Consider the following 25,159-nt stretch of genomic DNA (forward strand, 5'->3'; position numbering starts at 1 on the left):
CCAGCCTGTCTTGGGGCTGGGGACACACACGGATGGGGTGGTGCACTGGTTCTAATTCACCTCCACTGTGCATATCTTGGGACCATCCCGCTCTCCTGCCAGGCCCAGGATGCAGGAGGCTCTATGTCATATAACTGGTATATTCATCTCTTAAGTAACAAGTCACAGGACAAGAGCTAACAGCCTCAAGCTGCACCAGGGGAGGTTTAACTTGGATATTAAGAAATATTTCTTTGCCAAAAGGGTGGCCAGGTTTTGGAATAGGGATAATATGAGGTTTCCCTGCCCATGGCATGGAGGTTGAACTAGATGATCTTAAGGTCTTTTCCAACCCTAAGTATTCATGATTCTATAATCATGATTCCTGGGAGTGTTCAAAAGCGATGTAGATGAGATCCGTAGTGACATGGCTTAGTGGTAGTCTTGGTAGTCTTAGGGTGAAGATTGGACTTGATGATTTTAAAGGTCTTTTCCAAACTAGCTGATTCTGTGATTCTCAGATTCACATCAAAGATGTGAAGCAGCAGCATCGCAGCTTCAATCTGGTTATTTATTTCTAACGTTACACCCCTGACATTCTGTTTTCCCATTTAACATGAAGATACCAGTTATATGGAATAGACTGGGGGTCTAGGACTGACTCTCCACCTTTGCACCTTGTGTTTCAGGCTTTCCGAGGAGCCATGCCACCCCCTGCTAACACAAGGCGAGCCCCCAGCCCACCAGATGGTGGCTGGGGCTGGGTGGTGGTCTTTGGTGCCTTCGTGTCTATCGGCTTTGCGTACGCATTCCCCAAAGGTGTAGCCATCTTCTTCAAAGAAATCCAAGATTTCTTTGGCACATCCTATAGCGAGGTCGCGTGGATCTCCTCCATCATATTGGCCACAACGTACGGTGCCGGTGAGTAAACCTGCACCAGCCCCTGCTGCGTGCTGTGTTGGAAGGGCACAAATAAGCCAGAAATCTAAGTTCTGGGACAGGGCAGAGGGACATCTGCAGGGGTACTATCAACAGGTTCATTTATGATAATGTTTCCAATGTCCCTTAGGGAAATGAGTCATATGTGGAGCCTAAAGGGGTTGAGGGGAAGTTTTTCAGAGGTGAATTGGTGTTGGTTCAGATTTTCAAACATGTCTGATGCCTGCCTTATTTATTACTGGGTTCAGGCATCTTTTGATTTCTCTGGGTGCCTTTTGGCTTTTTGGAGGTTTCTAAATGCCTTGGGAAATGTGGTCTGTGAGCAGTTTGGTGTTGACATTCCCTTAGTTTTTGGTTGGTGTTGCAGCACCTTTGCTGCTTTCCTGCTTATTTTATTAATATGGGCACAGAGGACTTTATAAAGCCTCTGTGCATCCAGAGGCCTGACCCTCATGTGTTGTTGATGGTAGTAGTGGGGTCCCCTGCTCAGAAATCGAAAGAGCTTTCTATGGGCATCAATGAAAACATCCTGAGAATAGCAATAGCTGGGTCTGGGTTTCAGCCAAAGGCAAGTGTGGAGTGGAGCAATAAATGAAGTATCTGCTTGTTTCTTGTGGCAGCTTATAATTACAGCAGTGGAATCGCCAGAGTCCATCATTCTTATCAGTTGCAAAGCAGTGCACAGAGCTCTGCTCTTCTTGAAATGATTCTGATAGCACTTTCATGGCTCAGTGAAAAACTTGGGCTGCCTTTGAGTCTGTGATGGGTGGCAGATGGGAGCCATGCTCTGCTTGCAGGAAACTTTATCAATATTTATCTTGGCTATTCAGGCAATTCTGAAAATATGCTGCTTTTTAAAAACAGGGATTTTTTTGTTGTTTTCTTTACTTAATAATGCATTGTGGTGTTTTTTTGGAGAGCACAGCTGAAAGTAAAGATGATTTGTAAAGAGATGCTTGAATCAGAGCCTATAGTAATCCATTCTATCATAATCCACTGCAAAGGCTTGGTCCAACAGAAAGTAGCTCTGCAAGGGCTGAGTTCTGGCTGGAGAACCCACAAAGGGAGCACTTTGAGGGCAAGACCCAAGCAGCTTAAGTCAGTGCCATTGTCCCAGGCCACACTTTTGGCCTCCCTGATGGGATGCTGGGCCCAAGCCCTGGGGAGTGCTGCCTCTTGGAGATAGATTTCCACTAGGGCTTGTTATTAGCTGTAGATAAAAGCACTTTTGCCTCAGCCACATCAATATCAATAAGCAGTCTGCAGTCAAAAGGAACAGGCTCTGCTTAGGCTCAACAGAAGTAAGTGGGTTGTGGTGGGAAAGGGAAACACTGCTATGTGGAGGCAGGCAAAAGGACCACTTATCATTTAGGTTACACTTAAAAGCTGTTTTAAAAGGCTGGGGTAAACTATGTGGAATGTCTCTGAAGCAGTCAGGTGGGAAAAAAAGGCAAAGCAGACAGCCCATGCCTTTGGTTTGTTCAAGTGTCTACATCCGAGTGTCTAGGAAGTTGCATGGTTTGAAAGTCAAAAAGATGGCTAATATTTGGTGCCAAAAGTATGCAAATGAGTGGAGGCTGCTGTAAATGTCATGGTCTGGTACTAAAGTTAGGACATCACTGGTGAAATGCTGCTCTGGTCACCTCTGCCTTTTCCTGTCTGCAGGCTTTCCAACCCACTTTCTTCTCTTTCTCTCCAAGTTTTCAAGCCAGTGGCTCTGTACTTGGAACACTGTAGTAGATTTTTATCCTAGTCAGCTGTCTCCTGCCTTTTATCAAGGAGTTTTAACCTTATTCTCCCTTATGCTATTACATGGTAATATGGGGGATGATCCATCTAGGTGCTTTTAGACTTAATGCAGGAGATTGTACTTTCATACCTTCCCACTGCAGTTGCTCAGAGTTATGTCCATTTAATAGTCCTCCCCTCCTCTGCTCTGCTCTCAGATAAGATTTATGCTTGTTTGATCACCCCTGTCTGCAGTGATCTGGGCTGAGACACCGTCAGTTAGTGGCTGCAGACAGGCGCGTGATGGGAGTTTGCAGAACATGGAGCAAATGGAACACACGTGCCCAGGAGTGTATTTAACACTTCTCATTTGATTGACTGAGCATTTAGCACCAGAGCAGGTTTGACTTATGAATGACTTCAGTGATTTGGAAATTCTCATTAAAGGAACAGGGCTGCCCAAGTCTCGCTCTGCTGCGGTGCCTGTTAGAGCTGTTCAGATGCCCATGCAAAGCTTGATTAAGTTTGCTGAAAAACCAGAGAATGGTTTAACACTGGATGTGCTGATCTCTCCTGAAAAGAAGTTTCAAAAATGCCAAAGGAAGTGTTCAACATAGTCCTGTGTAACTAGTGGAGTTATTAAACCAGGTAATTATTGCCATAGCTTGCCCATTCCTTTCCCATATCAGCGGTGAGGCAGAACTGTCACTGTGTGGAGTTGCAGGGGGATGCAGTCTACAGCCATATAGGAGCCGTGTTGGGATGTTGAGTATCCCCTATGTGAAGCATCAGGCCCGAGGGCTGGAGGGGATGAATGGTGCATTTGCTGGTGTCAGGTGTGGGCATCACAGCCATGAGAGGAAAGCCCCAACCTTGCCTCACCTCCATCAGCAGTGAATGGCAGTGATTTGCATCAAAAAGTGTTCCTGAAACATGTGGATCAAAAGCTTTCCTGCAGCATGCACAGGCTCTGCTGTTTGCTCGCTTGGCTTCAGGGAGCTTCAGGCTGTAGTGTTCCTGTTCCCTCGCCGGCATTCAGCCGTGTCCCTGTGCTGTGGCTCCCTGAGCCAGGACGCAGGATAGGGAGGCACATCCAAGCACAGGATGTCCCCTACGAGGACTGCCCCAGGCAGTCAGTTCCCTCGGATACTAAGAGCTCCGGGCAGGAGCGCAGGGTCTGATGCTTTCAGTGACAACAGCTTTTGTTTGCAAACACCCTTAGGTAATAGTCCCTCATTTCCTTGGCATGCTCCTTGTGTGGGGATTTGCTCTTAGGCTTCGTGGCTGTGTAACAGAGCTTGTTTGTGTTTCATAAATAATGCAAATGCTTGTGTTCTGAAAACACTCGCGTGAGCCATCCCAAGCCTCCACTGGAGCAGCCCTTTTTACTTGGACAGCATGGATGCAGATTTACAGTGATCACTTGAGGCTTTAGCTTGTAGCACCAGAGCAGCTCCAGTTTTTCAGACTCAAACTGAAAACCAGCAGCCGAGACTGTTTCTGCCCTTCACTTTTTGCTGAATTCCCCCAGGAAGCTGTTTTATACCAGCTGAGGCTCTGGCAATATATATTGCAGAAGTTTTAATGTGTCTTATCCCCCAGTTTCTTAATCTGAACTAGGCTGCTGAAAACAATTCTGTCACTATAATACAAGTAGTAAAACAGATTAGTGTGCAGTAAAGTGGATAGCTTGGACTTTATGATCGGGTGTTTGTAGCTCTCGCCAGCATTCATGTTCAGCAATTCCCTGTTTCCCATTGCAGAGGGCAGGCTGGGAGGTGTGTGAGTGAGGAGCACAAGGGAACATTGCTTTTCCCTGACCAAATCCTGCAGGGTGAAACCTATGAATCTGATAAAGAAAGGTTTTTTGTTTTGCAATATTTATACTTTTTCTGGAGTGAGCTCAGAGCTAATTCCTTACTCTAAATGAGAAAAGTATTACAGAGCAGAGTCTGAAGTGGATGGAAAGAAAAGGAAGGAAGATTGCATCATCCTTCCCTAAATATGCTTTCAGCTGCACCTCAGCTTCCAGGTATCAGGCTCTAGGGGTGACAAAGGCACACCAACATGTGAGCATCACAGGGTGCCCATCATGCTGCTGCATGCCTTTGGCAGGATTTCCTTTGTGAACTGCCTCCTTGGACTTTGCTATGCCAGCACCAAGGTTCCCAAGGTCTTGTTTCATGTACAGGGATGAGTTTTGTTGGGAAAGACAAACTCAATTAATATAATTGCAAAAATAAAAGCCTTTGGCCTTCACCTCCTGTCTTGGGCCATGTGTTGCTCTCACAATACTAAACTGAGTTGCCCTTCTCCCATTTTCTAGGGTGACACATTTCAAACTAGGCCACAGATGAGTTCCTGGAGATAATCATTACCTGGGAAAGCAGGAGGCTGTTGAGCTCCCAGAAAAGAAAGGATAAACAGTATTAGTTTGCTGGTAATTCAGTTGCCCTATACAGCATCAGGGGAAGCAGCCAATCCTTCTAAAAATAAGGAATACTGATGCCACTAATTTAATAGCAGCAATGTTCTCATAGCTATTATAGTCTCCTCTAAGGCTTTGAGAGAGGCAAGGATCGAAGGAAGAAGTAATGTCTTTTATTATGGCCAACTTAGAGCTTGAGCAGTAAGCTTTCTGGCACATGTGCCAGAATAGAGAAAATAGTATCTAGGACAATATCTTCATTTTCAGGGGGTTTTAATAGTGAGTGTGTGGTGAGGATGCTCCTGTCATCACAGTAATGAAACAGGAGTCACCTGAGTGAAACACATAGATTAACTCCTGACACAGTCATTTCAGCTGCTGAGCCTAAATAGCTGGGGCTGGAACAGGGGACATCTGATCTTCTTTTCCCCCTTATTTTGAAGAATCTCTTTCTTTTGCAATTGCTGTGCAGCTGAGCCTTGTGCATGTTTGTGTACACTTTAGATGTAAATACGAGCTGCTTCTATTGCCCCTTTATGTATAAAGTTAAGTTTCATCAGGACCATACACTGTTTTCAGTCAGAATGTAGTGCAGTGGAGTCCTTGTCTCAGTCTTACTCTATGCTGCTGTAATACTCCCCCTAACATTTCCAAGGAGCTGGGTTTACCCATCCAAATGTATATTAAAATTGGGCAATCACCTTCTGTCTATTTTTCAGACAGGAGCAGAGAGCTACCTTTTGCAAGCACAAGGGAAAATGAGTGTTTCTGAAGCAAAAGCCTTATCCTGAAGCCAGTCAGTGTTTATTACTTCTGTTATTTATTATTTATTGGTTTGTAATTAGATGAAATGGCTGAAGATTTAATTCTGGAGATGCTCCACAATAGAGCATCTTTTCTCCAAAGAAACTTACTCCCAGAGCTTGTAACTGCTTAACAGGGCATCTGCTAAAGCAGCAAGGAAGAGACTGGGAAGTTGAAAGGCGACCATTGACCTTGAGCATTTAATCCAAAATTTTATAGCTGTGTTTTATTACACTGCTGCATGATAAATTGCAGTGACAGGTTTAGAAAGCACCTTACAACATACAGCAGGGTAAAGCTGTATTAATAACGAGTTTGATTCTGCAGTTTTTCACTTCATCAAAACTGCCAATGTTTTCTTCTGGCCTGCTCTGGGCTCCATCAAAACCTTCTCTGCCTCCAGAAGACCTCACCCAGGGCTCTTACCCATCCCAGGTGCTTGCAAATGGTTGTGAAGTATCAGTGCTAAAAGGGGACACTGAGGCACGGGAAGGGAGGTGTAGGGTCTTTTAAAGAACAGGCAGTATGTGGGTAGCAGAGTCCATCCCAGGCTTTAAGAAGTGTGAGCTCTGAGCCACTTTTGGCTCAGACAATGCTGATGGGCAACAAGCACCAGGGCAGGATGTGCCCTGATAGGTAGGGGCTTTATGTGCTAGAAGCCTGGTGATAGCTTAGGACAAAATTATGTGTTGTGAATTGCCCAGTGTTCTGCAGTGGATTTGCTGTGTGTGGTGTTTCAAACAAGTGGGTATCCCCATCACTATGGGGAAGAGAGCTGCTGGTGTGAGAGATAGGTTATCTGCATGGAATAGCCTATGGGGCTGTGGTCTGGTTTAAGAAATAATCTCTGCAAGGCACAAGTTTGCCTATTCTGAGCTGGTTTCGGCTGGGTTAGAGTTACTTTTCTTCACTGTATCTAGTCTGGGGTGATGTTTTGGATTTGTGCTGAAAACAGCTTTATAATTCAGGTGTGTTTATGATTGCTGAGCAGGGCCTACACGGAGTCAAGGCCTTTTCTGCTACTCACACTATCAGGGAGGAGGCTGGGGGTGCGCAAGGAGTTGGGAAGTGGTTGCACTATGGGGCTTCCCATCATTTTCTATAGCATGGACTCAGCAGAGAAATAAAAGGGTTGGCTCGGTTTGCATTTGGAGATGCTCAGTTGATACACATGCAACATGGATCTTCTGTGTGCATCCAGCTGCTCACTGATCTTTCCAGGAAATCCAGATCCTGTGTTGTCTTTGACCGTCCTGTGGGATGCCTTAGTTCCTGAGGGTGTCCAAAGTGACATGAGCCCTTAGTGCTGAGTGAGGGGTATGAGAGAGGAGAAAGAAGGGGAGGGCAGGTGGTGTTTGCAGTGATGTATCTTGTGGGAGCTCACTCTAGTTATGTGCTTGCAGCATTGGTTCAACAACAATTCTCAAGCAGGGCTTTCTTCAGTATTTCCCTAGGCATGTGCTTTTCCACATGGATATTATGTGTGGGCTAAAACAAAAGGAATATCTCTGTTTATCCAGGGTGGTTATCCAGCATCCTGCCATTGTGGTCCAGGCTCGGTCAGGTCCTCCCTGTGTACCCACTGCTCAGCTGCCCTGTGCAGGACTGCATCCTTTTGCTTATCATTATCACCTCTTGGAGTCCCATCAAGAGTCAATCAGCCTGCCTGTTATTGAAACAAGGCATCTTTCCACACTGGGGCAATCCCCAGGGCAGCAGCACCATTACAATCATGGATTTTGTTAAGAAAGCTGGATGAGGAATGATTTGGTTTCTGTAATGGATGATGCTGCAGATTCATACACTTTTCCTGACTCTCAGAGAGGACTCAAGCCCTGCAAGGTCATCACATATGTGCTTATATTTTTTATTTTTTTAAATAGCCCTGTTCTACTTAGGAGCTCTAATAGCACTGTAGCTTCAGGTGAAATATTTCTGTGTTCGAGGACTTGGTCACAAAGCTTCATCATTTCGCCCTTCATTGGAGCCAGCAAGGTCACCAGGCAGCAGTAATAGGGATGTGGGAGACTTAATAAACCCCAAGATTAATAAGAACTAGGAAAAAGAATGCACAGAGTTTTGGTTGGGATGGTATTAACACTTCACAGGTGGGTGTTAAGCCCAGGAGTAAGTTATAATCCACTCCCCTGGCAAGGGATTTTTCATCAAAGACTGTAGTGATAGGATAAGGGGTGATGGGTTTAAACTTCAACAGTGGAAGTTCAGGTTGGATATAAGGAAGAAGCTCTTTACAGTGAGGGTGGTGAGGCACTGAAACAGATGCCCAAAGAAGTGGTGAATGCCCCATCCCTGGTAGTGTTCAAGGCCAAGCTGGACAGAGACTTGGACAACACGGTCTGGTGTGAGGTGTCCCTGCCCATGGCGGGGGTTGGAACTGGATGATCTTAAGGTCTTTTCCAACCCAAACCATTCTATGATTGCAGCTTTTCTGCCCTTGGATGACTCTCCAGCATAACTGGTCTCTTTCTCAAACATGTAGAAGTTCCAGGAGGTAGACAAAGCCCTTTGGAATCCACAGCAAGGTAGCAGCTAATTTGCCAATAGAGCAATTGTGTTAAAACCAGTGACAAAGAGCTGCTGATCTTGGGGAATAGGTGTTTCAGCCATGTAGGAAACTTGTGTTCTGCAGCCATGCTTCAAATGCGGCAGGGATAGAAGCCTGTGGTCCTGCCAAAGCAAGAGGTTAGCTAAAGAAACCATAGGAAAGCAACTCAAAACCCATGAAGCCATGACCTTCTGCAGGTCAGCAGCTGTGATCTGCTGTGTGGGGAGATCCAAACCGGCAGCCCAGGGAAACCACTGGGCACAGGCACCTGCAATGCCATCCTCTTACAGGAGCCGTTATTTAATTGACTAAATATGAAGTGACACGAAGGACCTTGGCTTCAGCCCCAGGTTTGGAGCTGTTGGCCTGTGGCTCCTCTGTGTGCTGCAGGAGCAGTGAGAGTCAGCTGTGTGATGTGGAAATTGAAATGCTGAGGCACTGATCAGGTGGGATTGCTGGATCAAGGAGGGAACACTTTGTCTTTCTGAAGCTTGGGCCTCAGCTGCCTTTTTCTTTTTTAACATGAGGATGCTGCTGTGGCAAATGCATATTTGTGATGGGAGGTCAGGGTCCTTCTTGGAGGATGCAGGTTGATTTCTGCAGCAGATCATTACACCCACTGCCTTCTGAGCTGGATACAGTACCGAGACCCAGCACCTTTGATGTACATGCCATTTTCCTCACCTGCAGTGTCTGAGCCAAAAGTGGCTCAGAGCTCACACTTCTTAACCCCCCCCCCCCCCCCCCCCTTCTGGTGAGGGGTTAGCTGGTGTAGCTGCTGTTGCATATGCTGTACTTCAGCCTCCTTATTTAACAATGATTACTTGCAGTGCAAAGTAATACTAACAGAAAGCATCAGGGAGGTTTTGGGGATGAACAGATCTTTGGAAGCTGCCCTTTGGGGTCTGGCAGAGGGGTAGTTGGTACCATGGTAGCCTCTTGGAGTGTTTGTTTGCTGCTGCTGCTGCTTGTCCTCCAGCTTGTGCATGGACATCCTGCTTCCATCAGCCCTGCCTGAGGAAGTGCCTGTTGTGTGTGGGCTCATAACCCATTGCAGGTGCAAAGCAAGCTGTCTGCATCAAGCAACTGGGACTCGTAATATGGTGTTATTGCTAGGTACCACCAGCTCTTGTCTAGTTATCTGGAGCTGTCACATGCAGTAAGCTCAGTTACTGTGGGACTACAGTGAGCAGCCGTTCTCCAAGCCCTGGTGATACTTATGTGAATGACCATCCAGGTCCTGGACCCTTGGTCTTCTAGCAAGGAAGAAGAGTGAAAAGCTGCAGGTTTTAACCCTCTCATCCCTTCTCCCTGCCTTTAGAATTGTTTTCTGGGGCTGTGCACCATTACCAGTGCTGGTTGCTGATACTGATCCCCTCTGCCTTGGAAGCTTGGTGGATTCTGGCAACGTGTTAAGAACATGGAGGCACTTGCTTTTGTTTGTGGGGTAATGAGGAGGTTGCTTTGTTACAGTGGGCTGGTACCCTAGTCGATGAATTACAAGGCCAAAGACAGTGTTGTTATTCCACTGAGGGAATGAGATTGTTACTGAGGAAATTGCAGGCCTACTCCTGTCCTTTTACTACTAGTATAGTAATAGACTGTTTTATCAGTATAAATGATTCCTCCCCGCCCCAGCTGAGTATGCTCTGCTCCTTCTTACATCCCCAGTGACTCCATAGAGTCAATGTCAGTCATGTTGTGCTGCATTCCTTAGTATATCATGCTATTCCTTAGTATACCAACAGTAGTTGAAAAACATTGACTATCTGGGCAGTTCTTTTGGTGCTGACCACTGTCCCTTTGCAGGAACAGCTCTTCAGAGCCGCTTGTCACTGTGGAAAACTAGGAAAAGCTGAGCTGTGTGTTGAAGTCCCAGCAATGGGGGCAACATCCCAAATCTGCCAACATTGAGGTCCATGCAGGTTTGCTCTTCTGTCATCTCTATGGCCATCAAATGGTCCTACCATCAGGTGTGTAACGTTTGCAATGGCTCTGTGCCACTTTACACTGGCAGAAGGTCAGTCCTGTGAAACCTGGGAAGACCTCCATGTTGTATGGAGTCCCCTAGGTTACAGGATGAGTCTTTCAGTCTCAGCTCTTAGCTGCTGCTCTGAAGGCCCTGCACAGAGATATTTTGGCAGAAATTCATCCAAGTTCCACCAAAAAAAGGGAAAATTATGTTAGAATTAGGTTAAGTTAAAAAAAAAAAAGGACAAACCAAACTTTATAAATAAAGGATATATAGATACATATAAACATTGTCAGAGATACAGGAGACAAGAATGCTTTAGTCCTTGTTAAAATACATTGTGTTTTGCACCACCACTGGAAGTTTTGCAGCTCATAAAAGATTCATAAGGCTTGTTGAGGAAACCAGAAAGGCAATTCAGGTGTCTATTTTTTGAGTACTGTTGTACTTGCAAGAGTTTAAGCCAGTCTGGATTGATATTTCTTGTTAAATGCCAGCTCTGCATTACAATCCTCTTTGGATCATAGTTCAGCAGCTCAGAAAGAATAAATAACAAATGGCCTGGCTTTGTGGAGACCAAAGGATTTTGCATTTTCTTTATGGTTTTGCAAACTCCTCTTCAGGGTCCTTTTCACTTCTACAAACACAAAACTCAAGGTGAGAAGTAATTGGACAAGCTAATAAATGAGACAGGGCTTGCTGTGTTTCCCACCGGTGAGCTGCTGTGTTTTGCTTGCCACCAAGATCAGCTTCTTTGACATGGCCTTTCATGTACCAGCTGACAACAAATGGAAATCTGTCACAGGTATGAGAAAAGAGGCTTTATACAGGACAGGCACTAAACCAGCATGATTTATATGGGCTGCGGATAGCGCTTTACATTGCATCAGTCTTCCAGGAATGCCATGATCCCGGCTGCATCTTTCAGGGATATTTGCTGTAAACTGTTGCTCTCCTGACTGCAGAGTTTTACTGCACTAAACTCTTCTTGTGTGCACCCTGTTCTGCAAGGGGTTGGGGTGTAAAGTGAAGTGCTTGAGTGGGCTTTCCTTGCTCTTTCCTTGCTGGTGGGCATGGTGGTAGCCCCGTTGGAGACCATGTGCCCTTCCAGCACTGCCCTGTGAGCCAGGGGAGGTGCGGAGGCATGGGCACAGCTCTCAACAAAGCCAGCAGCAGGATGAGGCTCAGCATCTCTCTTTGTTATAGATGATAAACGATGGCTGGAAGTTGGTCAGGAGGGAAGAAGCCACTTTCTGGTTTGTGGAAGGGGCTGCCTTGTTTCCCAAGCTGGGTGGGTAGAAATGCCATCTCTTCCTGCAGTGAAGCACCTTGTCCTCAAAATCTGTTGGGTTACAAAGGGATGATTAAATTTTACTTCTAATTTCCTCATTAGATGTTGCAGTGCTGCCATGGTGGTGGGGTTGTGGGAACAGTGCTGCCTGGGTGACACCAGCCCTGGTCCCAGAGAAGCTATGCACTAGGGATGAGAAAGCTTTTGCTCCTTGCTATGACTTTTCAGGGACTCAGGCAGCATTCATGTGGCTGGTTCTGCAAGGTGTGAAGCCAGGTAAATAGCGGCTTCCTGAGAGCTTGCACTGTCCTCACCTGTCTCTGTAAATTAAGAGGTAGAAGTCACCCCAACTCCTGATGGCTTCTCCTGGCTCACAGGAAGGAAGAATGATTTAGTTTGGGTGCCAGAACAAGGGAGCCTGTGGTTTCTGCACATTTGACCAGGCAGGTATTAGCAAGTAAAGGTGCCTTGGGAACTAAGCTGCACACACTGTTACTATAAACGGTTCCTGTGTGGTAATACACAGCATCTTTATTCATTTCATGCTGGCTAAATAATTGGTAAATGACAGGTCCTGCTTTTCAATTCCACCGTGTTTCCAGGGGCTGTCACACTTTTAATTTGTGCAATAGCTGCAAGCAAAGCAGTAATCGTGTTTCCCATTTCCCACAACTTCCCAAAGGTGTGGGCTTTGTTGTTGCCTCTCCTTAATTCCTTTGCCCTGACTTCAGCTATATGATGTTTTCCAGAGCTCCCCACAATGCTGCTGTTGAAGTTATCTAATGTCTGATGGCTAATAAGCCCCCTGCCAGAGATACGCTGCCAGTGGCATGTGGCAGAGCAGGGCAGGAGAGGTGCATTTAGATCTGTTGGGTGTGATGCTGATCAGTGAAGACATCTGGGCAGGGTGAAGATGCACATGTCTGTGCTTCATGTGCCTGCCCCAACTGGCAGGGTTTGTGTGCTGAAGTGTGCACAGCAGCTATGTGACATACTGCACACTCTCGGTTTCTGCTGAGAGATGGGACAGCTTGTGAAAGGCTGCTCCATTAAAGCCCATGGTTTTCTGTAGGACCAAATGACTTGAGTGGAAGTAATTTTGGGGATGTGATTTTTGCATTTGCTTCAGTGCATTTGAAAGGTCTGCTCAGGACTGTTACAAAACCTTTGGCCTGTGAGCAGCCGCTCAGGGAAGTTTGGTTTCCCAACTGTTTGAGTCGTTGGGTTGGATTCTCTGGTGTCTTCTAAAGCATGGGATAGTTTAGATGGTGCTTTCCTTGCAGGCTGAGTGCTCATCATGGCCTTTGCTGTGGGTTCTCTGATGGCTAGAAAGGTTTAGTCTCAGTGCTCTGCTACTGTTTTCTCCTCTAACTGGCTGCACTTAGTATCTTGGAGGTCTCCAGCCCTCAGTTCTATATGGGTGAGGCTGGTCAGGAAGATCAAATGCTGTCACTCACAAGCGTGTGCTTTGATCCTGTATGCTTTGTGTCTTTAGCAAAGCAGGCCCACAGGGTCTGGATGTAAGGTTTCAGGCTGTGAAGGAGAAGGGCTGATGTTGCTTCTGAAGTTCATCACAGTTCGTTGTGAGCTCAACCCAGCCCAGCCCAGGCAGGTAATGCCTTTGAGACCACAGCTCTCCCACCCAGACTGGCAAACAAGTGGGGTTGATTATCCCCCTGTAAAACTGACAGTGCTGGTTACAGGAGATGAAGGCTGTTTGCTGAAGGTCACTGCTGAAACACATTGCCAAGAGATCACACAATACAAAAACAGGGACCAGTTGTAGTCTCTTGGCTCAAATATGTCTTGGGATGTATTTGAGGACACTGCATGTTTGTGGAGGGTGCCACAGTGACACCCCCATTTGTAAAGCCAGTGGTTGGGATACAAGTTTTTGCTTTCATCTACTCCAGCCTCTATCCTAGGTTGTCCCCATAGCTGAGAATCAGAGCAGAATGTATCCCACCCTCATCCCCTTCCAGTTCATCATCTGCTGTCATGGTCCAAACCCATCCTAACTGATGGGTGAAACCAATACAAGAGCTTGTGGACTCGAGTGAAAGCACTGTGGTTCCATATTTCCCTTCTCCCAAGGTGGATGCTGCAAGAGTAGAACATATGTGAACATTTTGCTTGACTTCTCATAGCAGGGGCTTCTCTTCCTGGGATCTGTCCTTCGTCAGAGTAGGAGAGGGGCCTTAGCAAGAATCCTGTGGGCTTTAAATGCTCTGCTCCATGGTGGGACATCCTGTATTTTAGGGCTAATGTGAAAGCCCTCTTCCAGTGGAAAAAGGTAATTGAAACCACATTTTCTTAGTTGAGTAATTAGATTGATTCTGGAGAAATATGGACATGTGGAAAATTGAAAAGTGGAAGAGTTGTGTGCCCTTAGGCTGCAGATGAACATGTTGGTGCCTTTCCGAGGAACACTGGCTTGATCTATTTAATTAAAGGACATGCTGGCACTGGCTCAAGCATGATGCAAGTCCAAGCTCTGACCAGGGAAAGCTTAGTGAGAAAAGGGGTCCCTTTCCTGCTGTGCTGATCAGATGTATCTATCTCTTTCCCCAGAACTTAGCTGAGTTCTATAGTGCTCTGTACAGCAAAAGGATGCATGATGTGAATCCAGTCATTGGCTTAGGACAATAAGCTCTCTGTGGAATTATACACTCACATAAATGTTGATTGAATGGTGTATTCAGGGGGACCAGCCTCAGATCATGCAGATACAGGGGTGCTATTAAGACTGTGCTTGTGTGTATTTCATTTAGGAGTGTTTTGACCTTAGACATCTAGTGGGAAGTATTTTATATGTCCATTTTCTATATTAAACCAGTCACATCTACTGGTTTTTATTCTTGCACGCTGTAATAGCTGAGAACTTGTTCAGATGCTCTCAGCCATGCTCAGGGAATATTGGGGTTTTTGGGTCTCATTCCTGTGTGCTATGGTTTGCAAGGTCTGGAAAAAGTTCTGGCACTATTTCTGGCTAAGATTATTTAACCAAAGTAAATATCCTACTAACTGGCTCTGCAGTGAGGTAGATCCCACAGTCAAACTCTTCAGAGATGCCTGTAAACTTAAAATACCTCTTTCCAGTAATCCATATATGGACAACGTGGGCTGTTCCTAAGGGCAGGAATGAAGGCAAGCAGGCACACTGGGCTCTGAAACACCATTGCTGAGTAGCACCAGAACTAGTTAGGTAAGATAAGATAGTAAATGCTGCCTGTATCCCCCTGTCTCATTTCCAGCTTTTTTTTTTGCAGCACTTTGCTTCAGGGTTTTTGAGGAATACAGAATCTTTTCCTTCCATCTCATAGCTTGATTTCTGGACCACTCTTTCCTGCTCTGTTTGCATTCCCTAGTTCTGACATCTCAGCCTCATCTACCTTTAGAATTGTCTTTGCTTTGAGCAAGAGGTTAGTCCTGAGACCCTTCATTGTCCCTCCAACATAGATTATTCTATGATTCTGATTTTTACTAGTCCTTCAGCTAGTTGGGACTACTATACACAAAACCTCCCTTCTTTCCTCTACCACTCAAAGCTGCTGGCATGTTTCACTTCCTCAGATTTCAGTGCTTCCTTTCCTTGTGTGCAGTCTTTGTTAAGCCATTTATCTCCTTCTTAATTTTGTGCTGTCCTGCACCACCTCTTTACATAAATGCAAGACCAAACTGATTCCTTTGAGATCAGGGTAATCCATCATCCCAAACCATTTCTACCTACATAGACTGCTATTAAGATTTAATTAACAACTGTTCTGCTGAAGCTTCAGTTCTGGTCAGCACTATTGGAATTACATTAAATAGAGGCATTAAAAATGCAACAGTACTCATTATATCAGCCTAGTAATATGAACCCCTGCTTTGTGTGTATGGTTTAGCATCATAATAAATCAAGGAGGTCCTATGTTGGGATCATGTGTTCACCTGATTTAGTATTGCTGTTTGCCTTCTCTGATGACACTTGAAAGTCCTGGGGGCAGGAACTGTCACCAACAGTGACACAGTGTGGCATGGGACATGCTGCCATCTCCACACAGTGTGGATCATCTTTCTCTCCTTTTCCATTTTCTTCCTTAAGTCATGTTAGAAGCTGTCAGCAGCATCTCGGGGGCACTGAAATTGCAGGTTTTAACCTCCTCTGTGTAAAACATGCCCTTCTGTCAGAAGATACCTACCTCAAGGACCATTCTGTGCTCTTTCCCCAGGTCCCATTAGCAGTATTCTAGTAAACCGCTATGGCAGCCGACCCGTGGTTATGCTTGGAGGCCTGCTGTGTGGCATTGGGATGGTCTCAGCTGCCTTCTGCACCAGTATCATGCAGCTCTACATCTGTGTGGGCTTCATTACAGGTAAGAGCAAAGCATCTCCTTTCCATGTGCACTTGAGGTTCACATATGATGGCTTGGGGTGTTCACACTTGCACAGCAGCCGAACGTAATGGGAAATGAGATAAAAAGCTGGTGGGACAAGGGCCCTCTCTTACTAAGTGCTCCAGATGAGCTTTAGCAAAGAGCACATCCCCTGCTAAGCGCTGTGTTCCTGAACATTGCGTGCGGGATCATAGCAGTGGATCTGCTCTTTGCAGATGGGTGCTCTTGCCTGGAGGTGATGGTGAGGATGGCCATCAGTGCCCTCAGCTCCTGCTTAAGTGAATGCAGGTTGACTGCGCTCTGCCCTGGGCATGGCGAGCCCTTCAAGATAGAAGTGTGATTATGAAGAAAGCACCTGTCTTCCTATATTACTGTGTCCTGTCTTCCCTCTATGAGATACAGGAAATGAGAGTTCAGGTGTTTGCTTGTGCTTTGTCTACTTGTGAGGTTATCTGAAAATAATAACCACTGGAGTTGATTGAAAAGATGCAATATTCTCCCTATTAAGAAAAAATAAGACTGTATTTCCTTATTGAAGTTACAATTTGAATTGTCTGTACTGAAATATGAATATCCATATTGGAAACTTAAACAGGAAAAGGCATAGGCTCCGTCCAGCATCTTGAAAGCCTGCAGGTGCTGGGTTATTGCTTTTAAAGGTAGATGGATTGGAGTTCTCAACCTGAGTTACGGATTTAATTGTAAGCATTTTTGTTTGATTATTTTGGCTAAGGTACAGCCACTGTTCTTTCCAGTGCACTGAGAACACCTGCCTAAAACCATGACACAATGAGTTCACAACTGGCTTTTGAGGTTGCAAGGCATACATTTAAATGAGTGTTCCCTATCTCTCTGTAGCTGTATTAAGTGCTGCTGCTTTCTGATCATGAAAAGCACGAGCTCAACATTTAGAATCAATAAAACCAGCCACTAACAAAGTAAATTGGGACAGAAAGTTTGTCACCTTGTTCTCCTATGCCAGTATTGCTTTATTAAATCCATACAGTAGAGGATAAATCCCTGTGTAAGATTCCCTCTCCTAAAACTTAATCTTTCCAAGTAGAGTCACTGCAGTTAGATGAAACTGTGTTATTACTGAACGACTAAATCTTGCGGATTCCTTGAAAGAGATTCCATAAACAAAGCAATGAGAAATAAAAATAACCAATGTCTCCCATGAATAAATTCAATAGTTATTGATGCATGAGCTTGCATCATTCTGTACTAAACAAATGTCCTCAAGCAAGTTGATTAATGCTGGATTAGCACATGGAAAGCATAAATCCTTTGCTAAAAATATATGCATTTTGGTAAACAGAAGGGCTCAGGCAAGGAACAGTGCTATAAGAAAGCACTAACTCCTGTGTTCAAAGATTACCCAAAAACACGCCAGGGGGGAATTCTGTGCCTAATTCCAATGGGCCTAGGATTTATGAAGACCCTGCTCTGTTTTACTCCCTAATATCTTTACAAATCTGGTCCATTGCTCACACCAGAGAGCTGATAGTATGAGCTGTGCTTGATGCACACATGTAACCCTTGTGCCAGCAAAAAGATACAAGGCAAACAATCCCAATATCTCCTTGTCTTTAATGCCGTGATATTTCCTCAGAGCAAAGCACATATTTTGTTGTGTACATCCTTTCCTCCTGCTTGCTGAATGGAGGCAGCTGTATGGATGAGGTCATAGCTAATAACCCATCATTTCCAGACACGGTGTGTGTGCTGGGGAAGGAATATTAATTCGACAGAGAAGGGAAGATGCTTATAATCCTGCTAACATGCTTGATGCCTCTAATTGCACTTGAAGTGCTTTTGCTGGTCAGGCCTAACACAGAAGCATTCAAGGGCAATTATGAAGCTGCCTGCTCATCACGCAGCTGAGACAGCATCAGTGGAGAGAGACTTCTGTAAAGATGATTTGCAATGACTGGAAAGCGACCTGTAAACATGACACTCTTTCTAGCCTCCTTCCTACCAGCCTGAAAAGGAAACAGGCTGATGTGAAAGACCCTGTTTGTGTAATTCACAAGGATGGAGATAAAACCAAGATAGTTGGTACTAGGTCTTTGCCACAGTCCTATGCTTTTGGCATATTAATAGCAATCTTTTCAGAGGGGCAGAGCAGGAAGTATCTGTTTACAGTGGAGGGATTAGATGCAGAAGTCTCAGTTGCTTTCTTGATTATGTCTTTTTCCATTTGCATGCAGAGCAGGGACAAGGCTTTGTTGCTCTGAAGCAGCTCTGTCCTTGATGGCACTGAGCTGTGGGCTGCACGAGGCACTTTGCATACACTGTAAAACCCATGTTCTCTTCCTCACGTGTTTCCCTGTGGTGCTTAGAAAAAGAAATGGGGTTTGCAAGCTGTTGACCTGGATAGATGCCAGCCTAGGTGCATTAAATAGATGTTTAGGCATGCAACCCCTTCTTCAACTCTGAGGTAGAAGCAGCAAATTTCAAAGCTAAATACAAGGCAATAACAACTGGTCAGAGTTTAGTTCCATCTGTACCAATTAGACCGCCATAAAATAAAGCAGAATCTAAGGTGAAGCATGTTGACTAGTGAGACTACAGGTTTTGCTTTAGCCGTAAGTGTTGAGCATTGAAATACCTGTAGACTCTTCCCTTGCTAATAAGTTAAGAACAAGACCAATAGCTACACAGCTTACTCCTGTAGCACCACTTATTTCTTTCTACTATGAGGGAGACGTATTTAATCTAGGGAAGGATGCTCCTTTTGGCATGGGCTTGCTTCTATCCATGCCACACCATCAATAGGCTTTTCTGTCATATTCCTGGGGAGAAAATGTGGTTATTTGAGTAATGATTTCAGCTATGGAAAAGCTGCTGTAGTTCTGAAAACTGGAGTAAAATGGATATAAATATTTCCAACTAAAGTCAGCCAAAAGCTTAAAGCAAATTGAAATTCCAGTCAGTCAGTTTGAAACTCTCCAAATTTAATTAATGGGAAGAGCATGAGGTAATATTAAATTAGATTTGTCTGACTGGCAAATTAATGTTCATATAATAAAAAAACGGAGTAGATAATTGTTTAAGCAAGTAGCTGGGATCTGATTTTTCCTTCTCTGCATGACATGTGCCAAGTCCCTACCAAAAATAATTCTGTGGAAGTGATGGTTCCGTTTTTGCCCTTATCTACCAGCGTGGGAAATAGGGAGTTAAAGCAAACTCTAATCCACTGTGCTTCATCTTCTCAGGTGAAAATAGCTGCATTCCTGTATCTGAGCACCAACAAGGGTTTTCTCTAAGCAAGGCTGTGTTTTGCTTCTGTAGTCCTCAGGTCAGCCCTTTCATGGGGATGAATTTACCCCCTTATGCATTATGAGCAGCCCATACTTCCTGAAGATATGCCCTATCAAATAAATGGACTATCTAGAAAGGTTCATGCTGAGAACACGTTTCATATCAAGGTTAATCTGTTGCCATTTCAATTTATTTTAATGCTGCAGACCTCCAAGTATTTAAAGAATCTTAGACTTGGCAAAAATCATCATTTTGTAAAACCATTCAAACTGAAGCTATGCAACATCAGCTGAATTCTGCTGCATCAGATGGATTCTGCTCTACCAGCACCTAATGATAGTGTTCCTTAATTAATTTTGAGGACCTTGACCTTTCTAAATTCTCTCCTGTAAAGCAATATGCCTAATTATGTATTGCACAGTTAAACAAACTAATTATATAGACTAATGAACAAGAAAAATCTGCATGACCCTATTTTCAGGATTCATGTTATAATCACTGATATATCTGATATAATCACTTCAAGGATTACATTTCTGCTTTGTTCTAATGGGGCTCACTCTTTCCTGGATGATAGGGTGGAAAATATGTGATATGATTTTTAAATGTCATTTTGATGGAGTTCTGAAAATTCAACTTTTGAAGGAAATACTGCACATTGTAGCAGTGCTTGAAAAGAAGAGACTGTTATAGGCAAGTGCTCTCAGAACCACAGAAAGTTGAGATCATGATAGCATTTGCCTTCAGATTTCACCTGTGCAAGGGAAGCTGGCTAACTAAATTAGCAATGCAAATTTGTAATGCCATTTATATATCTAAGTGCAATAAAAATAAATTCTAATTAAAAGAAACACTCTAGGGCCCTGTTTAATTAGCATCCTCAGTCGCTGTTCTACTGTGTACCTGCAGACCTCTTCATCTTTTGCATCAGACCTGAACTGCTCATGCAACCACATTAGTAGTGGCTAGAGAAGGGTGATGTTATTTTCTGTGCCCAGCAGCAGTGTTGGGTGCCCACCACCCATGGAAGGGGGTGCTAGATCAAGATGCACCTGAGAAGGTTGTGGGTTGGTGGTTAGCACTGTCCAAGCCACAGTAACCTTCCTCCAACTGGGAGCTGTCATTTGTTTTTTAATAGATCCATCCTCTCCTGCAGCAACACTGCTGTTTTTGGACAAAATCAACTCACTGAGAGTTATAGTTTCAATTTATTCTGAAACAAACTCTTTGTGGTAAGTTTGCCACCCAAGAGATTTGCTGTGCAAGAGGAAGAAGTGTTCTCTGACTGCAAGTGTCATCTGGTTACCCCCGTGCTAGCTTAGGGGTATCTTGAGCAGAGTTTGTATCCAGACTATCATGTTGAAGAGCCACCAGTGGACCAATTGCTCATGAGTTTGCCTTAAACAATGAGCTGAGGATAAATGGGTCTCCTGTCTTCCTTTGTGTCTCAACTATTTTTCTCTGTTCCAGGTCTGGGCCTTGCTCTCAACCTCCAGCCATCAGTGATAATGATAGGTAAATACTTTCTAAAGCGAAGACCCGTTGCGAATGGCCTTGCTATGGCAGGGAGCCCTGTGATGCTTTGCACCCTGGCTCCTCTCAACCAATTCCTTTTTGACAGTTTTGGCTGGAGAGGCAGTTTTTTAGTCCTTGGAGCAATTTTATTGAACTGCTGTGTGGCAGGAGCTCTCTTCAGACCCATTGGGCCAGGCACAGCATCAGTCAAAACTCAGGTGACTGAGGAAGGGAAGGGTGCTCTGAAACGAGAAGACACTGAAGATGCCATGGAAATGAGTAGTCCCACAAACCTACCTGTGAAGAACAAAACAGAAGAGGAAAGAGACAGGGACTGTTGTGAAAAAATCAATCAGTACCTTGATTTTTCCCTCTTTAAGCACAGAGGGTTTTTGATTTACTTGATTGGAAATGTGCTCATGTTCCTGGGTTTTTTTGCCCCCATTATTTTTCTGGCACCCTATGCAAAGCACATTGGCTTTGATGAATATTCAGCTGCTTTCCTCCTTTCAATCCTTGCTATCGTGGATATAGTTGCCCGCCCTACCACCGGCATCATTGCAAACAGCAAGTGGGTGAGGCCACGGATTCAATACTTTTTCAGCTTCTCCATCGCTTTCAATGGCACGTGCCACCTTCTGTGCCCACTGGCTTCGAGCTACACAGGACTTGTTATCTATTCTGTCTTTTTTGGCTTGGCTTTTGGCATGGTTTGTGCCATGCTCTTTGAAACACTCATGGACCTTGTGGGAGCTGCCCGGTTCACAAGTGCTGTTGGCCTGGTCACCATTGCAGAGTGCTGTACAATACTGCTTGGGCCACCTATTGGAGGTGAGTGCATTTTCTTCCTCTGTTCCCACTGGGTTGTCACATTTAGACTCTTACAAGCACAGTTTGTAAGAAGTGATTCTAAATGTGTTTTTTCTGCTTCCCACCCACCATTTTTTCCACTAATAATTGAACAGGGACGGCAGGTCTTACATATCTCCTTCCTGTGTAGCCCTCCAGTTGAAGTCAACAGTTCGGAAGTGATCTTTTCCTTTCTGATCCCTTCATCCACTTGAACTGAACTTGCGGAGTGGGACTTCCTGCAACACCAGATGACTCCTCCTGGAGACTTCTCCTGTTGCAAAAGCTCCACATTTTAAAGCACAGTAAACCACAACAGTTCTAACAGATTCTCTTGTTGAATCAAACCTAAGCCTTGCTATTTGTCTGTAAGGCTTTGAGTACTTCCTTTTATGGATTTTAGTTATCATATAATCACATTTTAGTCATATCATCACAGCCTTAAATCTAACAGATTGATAAGGCTGTTCCAAAAATAATAATAATAATCATAATCATAATCATAAAAAAGGTTTACTTTGGATGGAATGGTTTAAAATATCAACAGGCAGAGACCCTCAAAGGTCCATGCTGACAATATTGAACCTCCAGTAGGGCTTATAGTCATCTGAAGGTAAGTGGGAACAGTGATCTTCTGTCATTTTAGCAGCCTCCGTTTCTTTTCCTCTGCAGCATGCACTCACTTCTTTTTCTACAAGGAACACACCTTGTCTGGAAGACATGGATTTTGAATTTGAATGATATTTGAATCTGGCATTTGGCCTAAGTAAAGTTCTTATCAGATCTGACTTGGCTATGAAATAGATGACATTATAGGTGACATCATCTCAGTGTACAGATACTGTCATATCTATAGAGTGCTCTGTCCTGCAACTTGCATATCACCTGTATGAAAGTTTGAATAGCTAGTTTGGGAACTGGTCACCTTTAAGTATGAAAAAAAATTTAATTAGTATGTGTGTGCTCTCTGTATTCGAATGTATTAAACTCTGCTAACTCTTTTCATATAACAGTGTCATAATATAGGTAAAGAATGAACAGAAAGAAGTCACTTTAAATCTATTTCCTAGATTCAAAACTGAGACGTGGCTGATACTCTGTATGACACATTTTGCAGAGTCGTTTAATTCTTCATATTGCCATGTAGCCCATCCAATGTGACAGAAGCAGCTGTATCCTCTTGCTATTTTACTGATTCATTTAATTAATGACAAACAAAAGAAAATACTATTTCAAAATTACTGTTTTCTGAATGATACAATTTGCTGTGTGGAAGATTAGGTTAATGACCAGAGACTGCTAATGAGACTAAAACTGTTCTATGCCATAATCAGGAATATTAGTTTTGTAGGTTTTTCCCCACCATTTTAATAAGCAGCAAATTTATTGGCTCTTTGGCATTTTAATAACCTACTGCAGGGTTCTGCTTTAATGAACTAAGTAAATTGTTCCCAGTGTGTTTTATGACTTTATTTTATTCTCAAAGGAAAAGAGGCAAGATGATCCTACTGTTGAATTTTCCAATACTTTGCTCATTAAAACTCTCATTGAAACTCATTTAGGAGACCTCTAGGTCATCCTGATTAGCAGAAAAGGGAAGATTGTTGCAATTAGCATTTGGTTGATGTTTCACCAGTAACATGAAAACCAGTGCATTGGCAATGGTGTTCCAAGATATCTAGGAATGATTCAGGAAGAATCATGGCCAAAACCAGTTAAAAATTATTATTTTTGGGAGCAAGAAACCTATTTGGTGGCCATAAAATCCTTTGTTAGTGTAATGCAGTGGGATAATTAATCATCAGCTTTTCAACATTAGGGTTCAGTCAGGAAGTAATTAAAGGTCCCACTTTTTAAGGAGGGGAACATAGTCCAAGAAGTCAGAGAGCTAACGGATGATGGGCTAGTTTCAAGGAGGGCTATCTGTACTGTGAAGGCCAGGTTAGGAGTGGGTCTTACCTTAATTAGGATTTGGGATGTTAAGAATGGTTGGTGTTGCACCAGTAAATGGAATTAATGCTCAGGATCATAATCCCAGTAAGATTTTCATTACATTTTGACATAATGGAGAACAGTGACATTTCAATTAAGCCGTCTCCCTTCAATTGCTCTATAACTCCATGGCAGAGGCATTAACCTTTGAGAAGAACCTGTCACATTTGTCTTGGCATTGAAATTATCTGACATTGACAGCATCATCTTTGCATTCCCTGGAACTAATGTTTTCTAGTTCCACGCAGTGCCCTTTCATCTTTACATCATGGGTATAAATGCAGCAAGGGCAGCTGTGAGCAAAAGATGAGTCCCCTCTAATGCTGGTGAATGAGCAGTGGTGGAATAAATTGGAGGGTCTTTGTCATCAGTGTGAAGTGAGACTGAGTGGCCAAGTGCTATCTCATGAAGGTCTTCCCAAAAGCTGATGCTTTTGCTGTCAGCCTGATGGCTATCAACTCAGATGAACACCCTTGTAGGTGATCACCAGAGTCAATGGAAAGAATGTCTCTGTGATGAGATTAGTTTCTGCATGGGAAAAATAGGTGTGCCTGAAAAGTCCAGACTTTGTAATGTAGGTTTCCTGTCACTTTCTACTTAACTGCACAAATTATTGGTAGTATTACCTATCTCAGTGTTGACTACCCAAAGGATACAATGGAACACGTCAAGTATTTGAAGGATCAGAGTATTTATGGAAGAGATCAGAAGTCTGGGGAATGTCTCATTTTATCCTAAAGCCACAAGGGTGTCCTTTAGGATCTGAAAACACAATATTCTTACCTTCATCTCTAAGTTCCTTTTTTTATATATGTATCTTTTACAGGAAAGCTTATTGATACCTTTGGGGACTATAAATACATGTTCATTAAATGTGGAGTTGTGATGGTGCTGGCAGGAACCTTCCTGTTCATCATGAATTATTATAATTATCGCATGCTTGCCAAGGAGGAAAAGGAGAGAAAGGCAAAAGAAGAGGATCCTAAAACTGTAAGGACAGAAAATGAATGCAGAAATAACTGGATCAAAGAAACCACACAGGATGGGCCTGAGCTGGAACCTTTGAGAGAGGAACAAGGACCAAAGAAGGAAGTGAATGGCATAATTGAGGTTTAAACCTGTTGTTGTGGGCTGAATGGGGTATTATTTCTGGGTTAAGTGAATGCCAGCTGTGAAATCACACTAGGTTTTTAAATTTTGCTCTATGTTCTGCCATGTCCTTCCTCTCCTTTGTTGTAGGAGAAGACTAGAACAGAAACAAATTTGGTTTATTGTAAAGTGCTAGGACACAGTGCAGTATTTGTACTACATCTGTACACAGTGAAAGGCCAATGGCCATCAAAATCCATACAGAGCTCTTCCAGCAGCCTAACAGGCTTTGCATTGAGTATTGTGGTGGCTGGATCTTCCCACCATGCAGTCAAAACTCTTTGACTCTCTTTGACTGCAGTGT

At 43.9% G+C, this 25,159-nt stretch overlaps 1 protein-coding gene across 1 annotated transcript; it reads left to right on the plus strand.

The window, feature by feature from the left end:
• The first annotated feature begins 683 nt into the window (after nucleotides 1-683).
• On the plus strand, nucleotides 684-24,822 carry LOC101881756 (monocarboxylate transporter 2-like). Its single transcript, XM_005149472.2, has 4 exons — nucleotides 684-900; nucleotides 15,922-16,065; nucleotides 20,821-21,696; nucleotides 24,533-24,822. The coding sequence occupies exons 1-4, from the start codon at nucleotides 684-686 to the stop codon at nucleotides 24,820-24,822; spliced, it is 1,527 nt and encodes a 508-aa protein (XP_005149529.2).
• The last annotated feature ends 337 nt before the right edge of the window (nucleotides 24,823-25,159 follow it).

Source organism: Melopsittacus undulatus, chromosome 9 (genome assembly GCF_012275295.1).
Source record: "Melopsittacus undulatus isolate bMelUnd1 chromosome 9, bMelUnd1.mat.Z, whole genome shotgun sequence".
Lineage (NCBI taxonomy): Eukaryota > Metazoa > Chordata > Aves > Psittaciformes > Psittaculidae > Melopsittacus > Melopsittacus undulatus.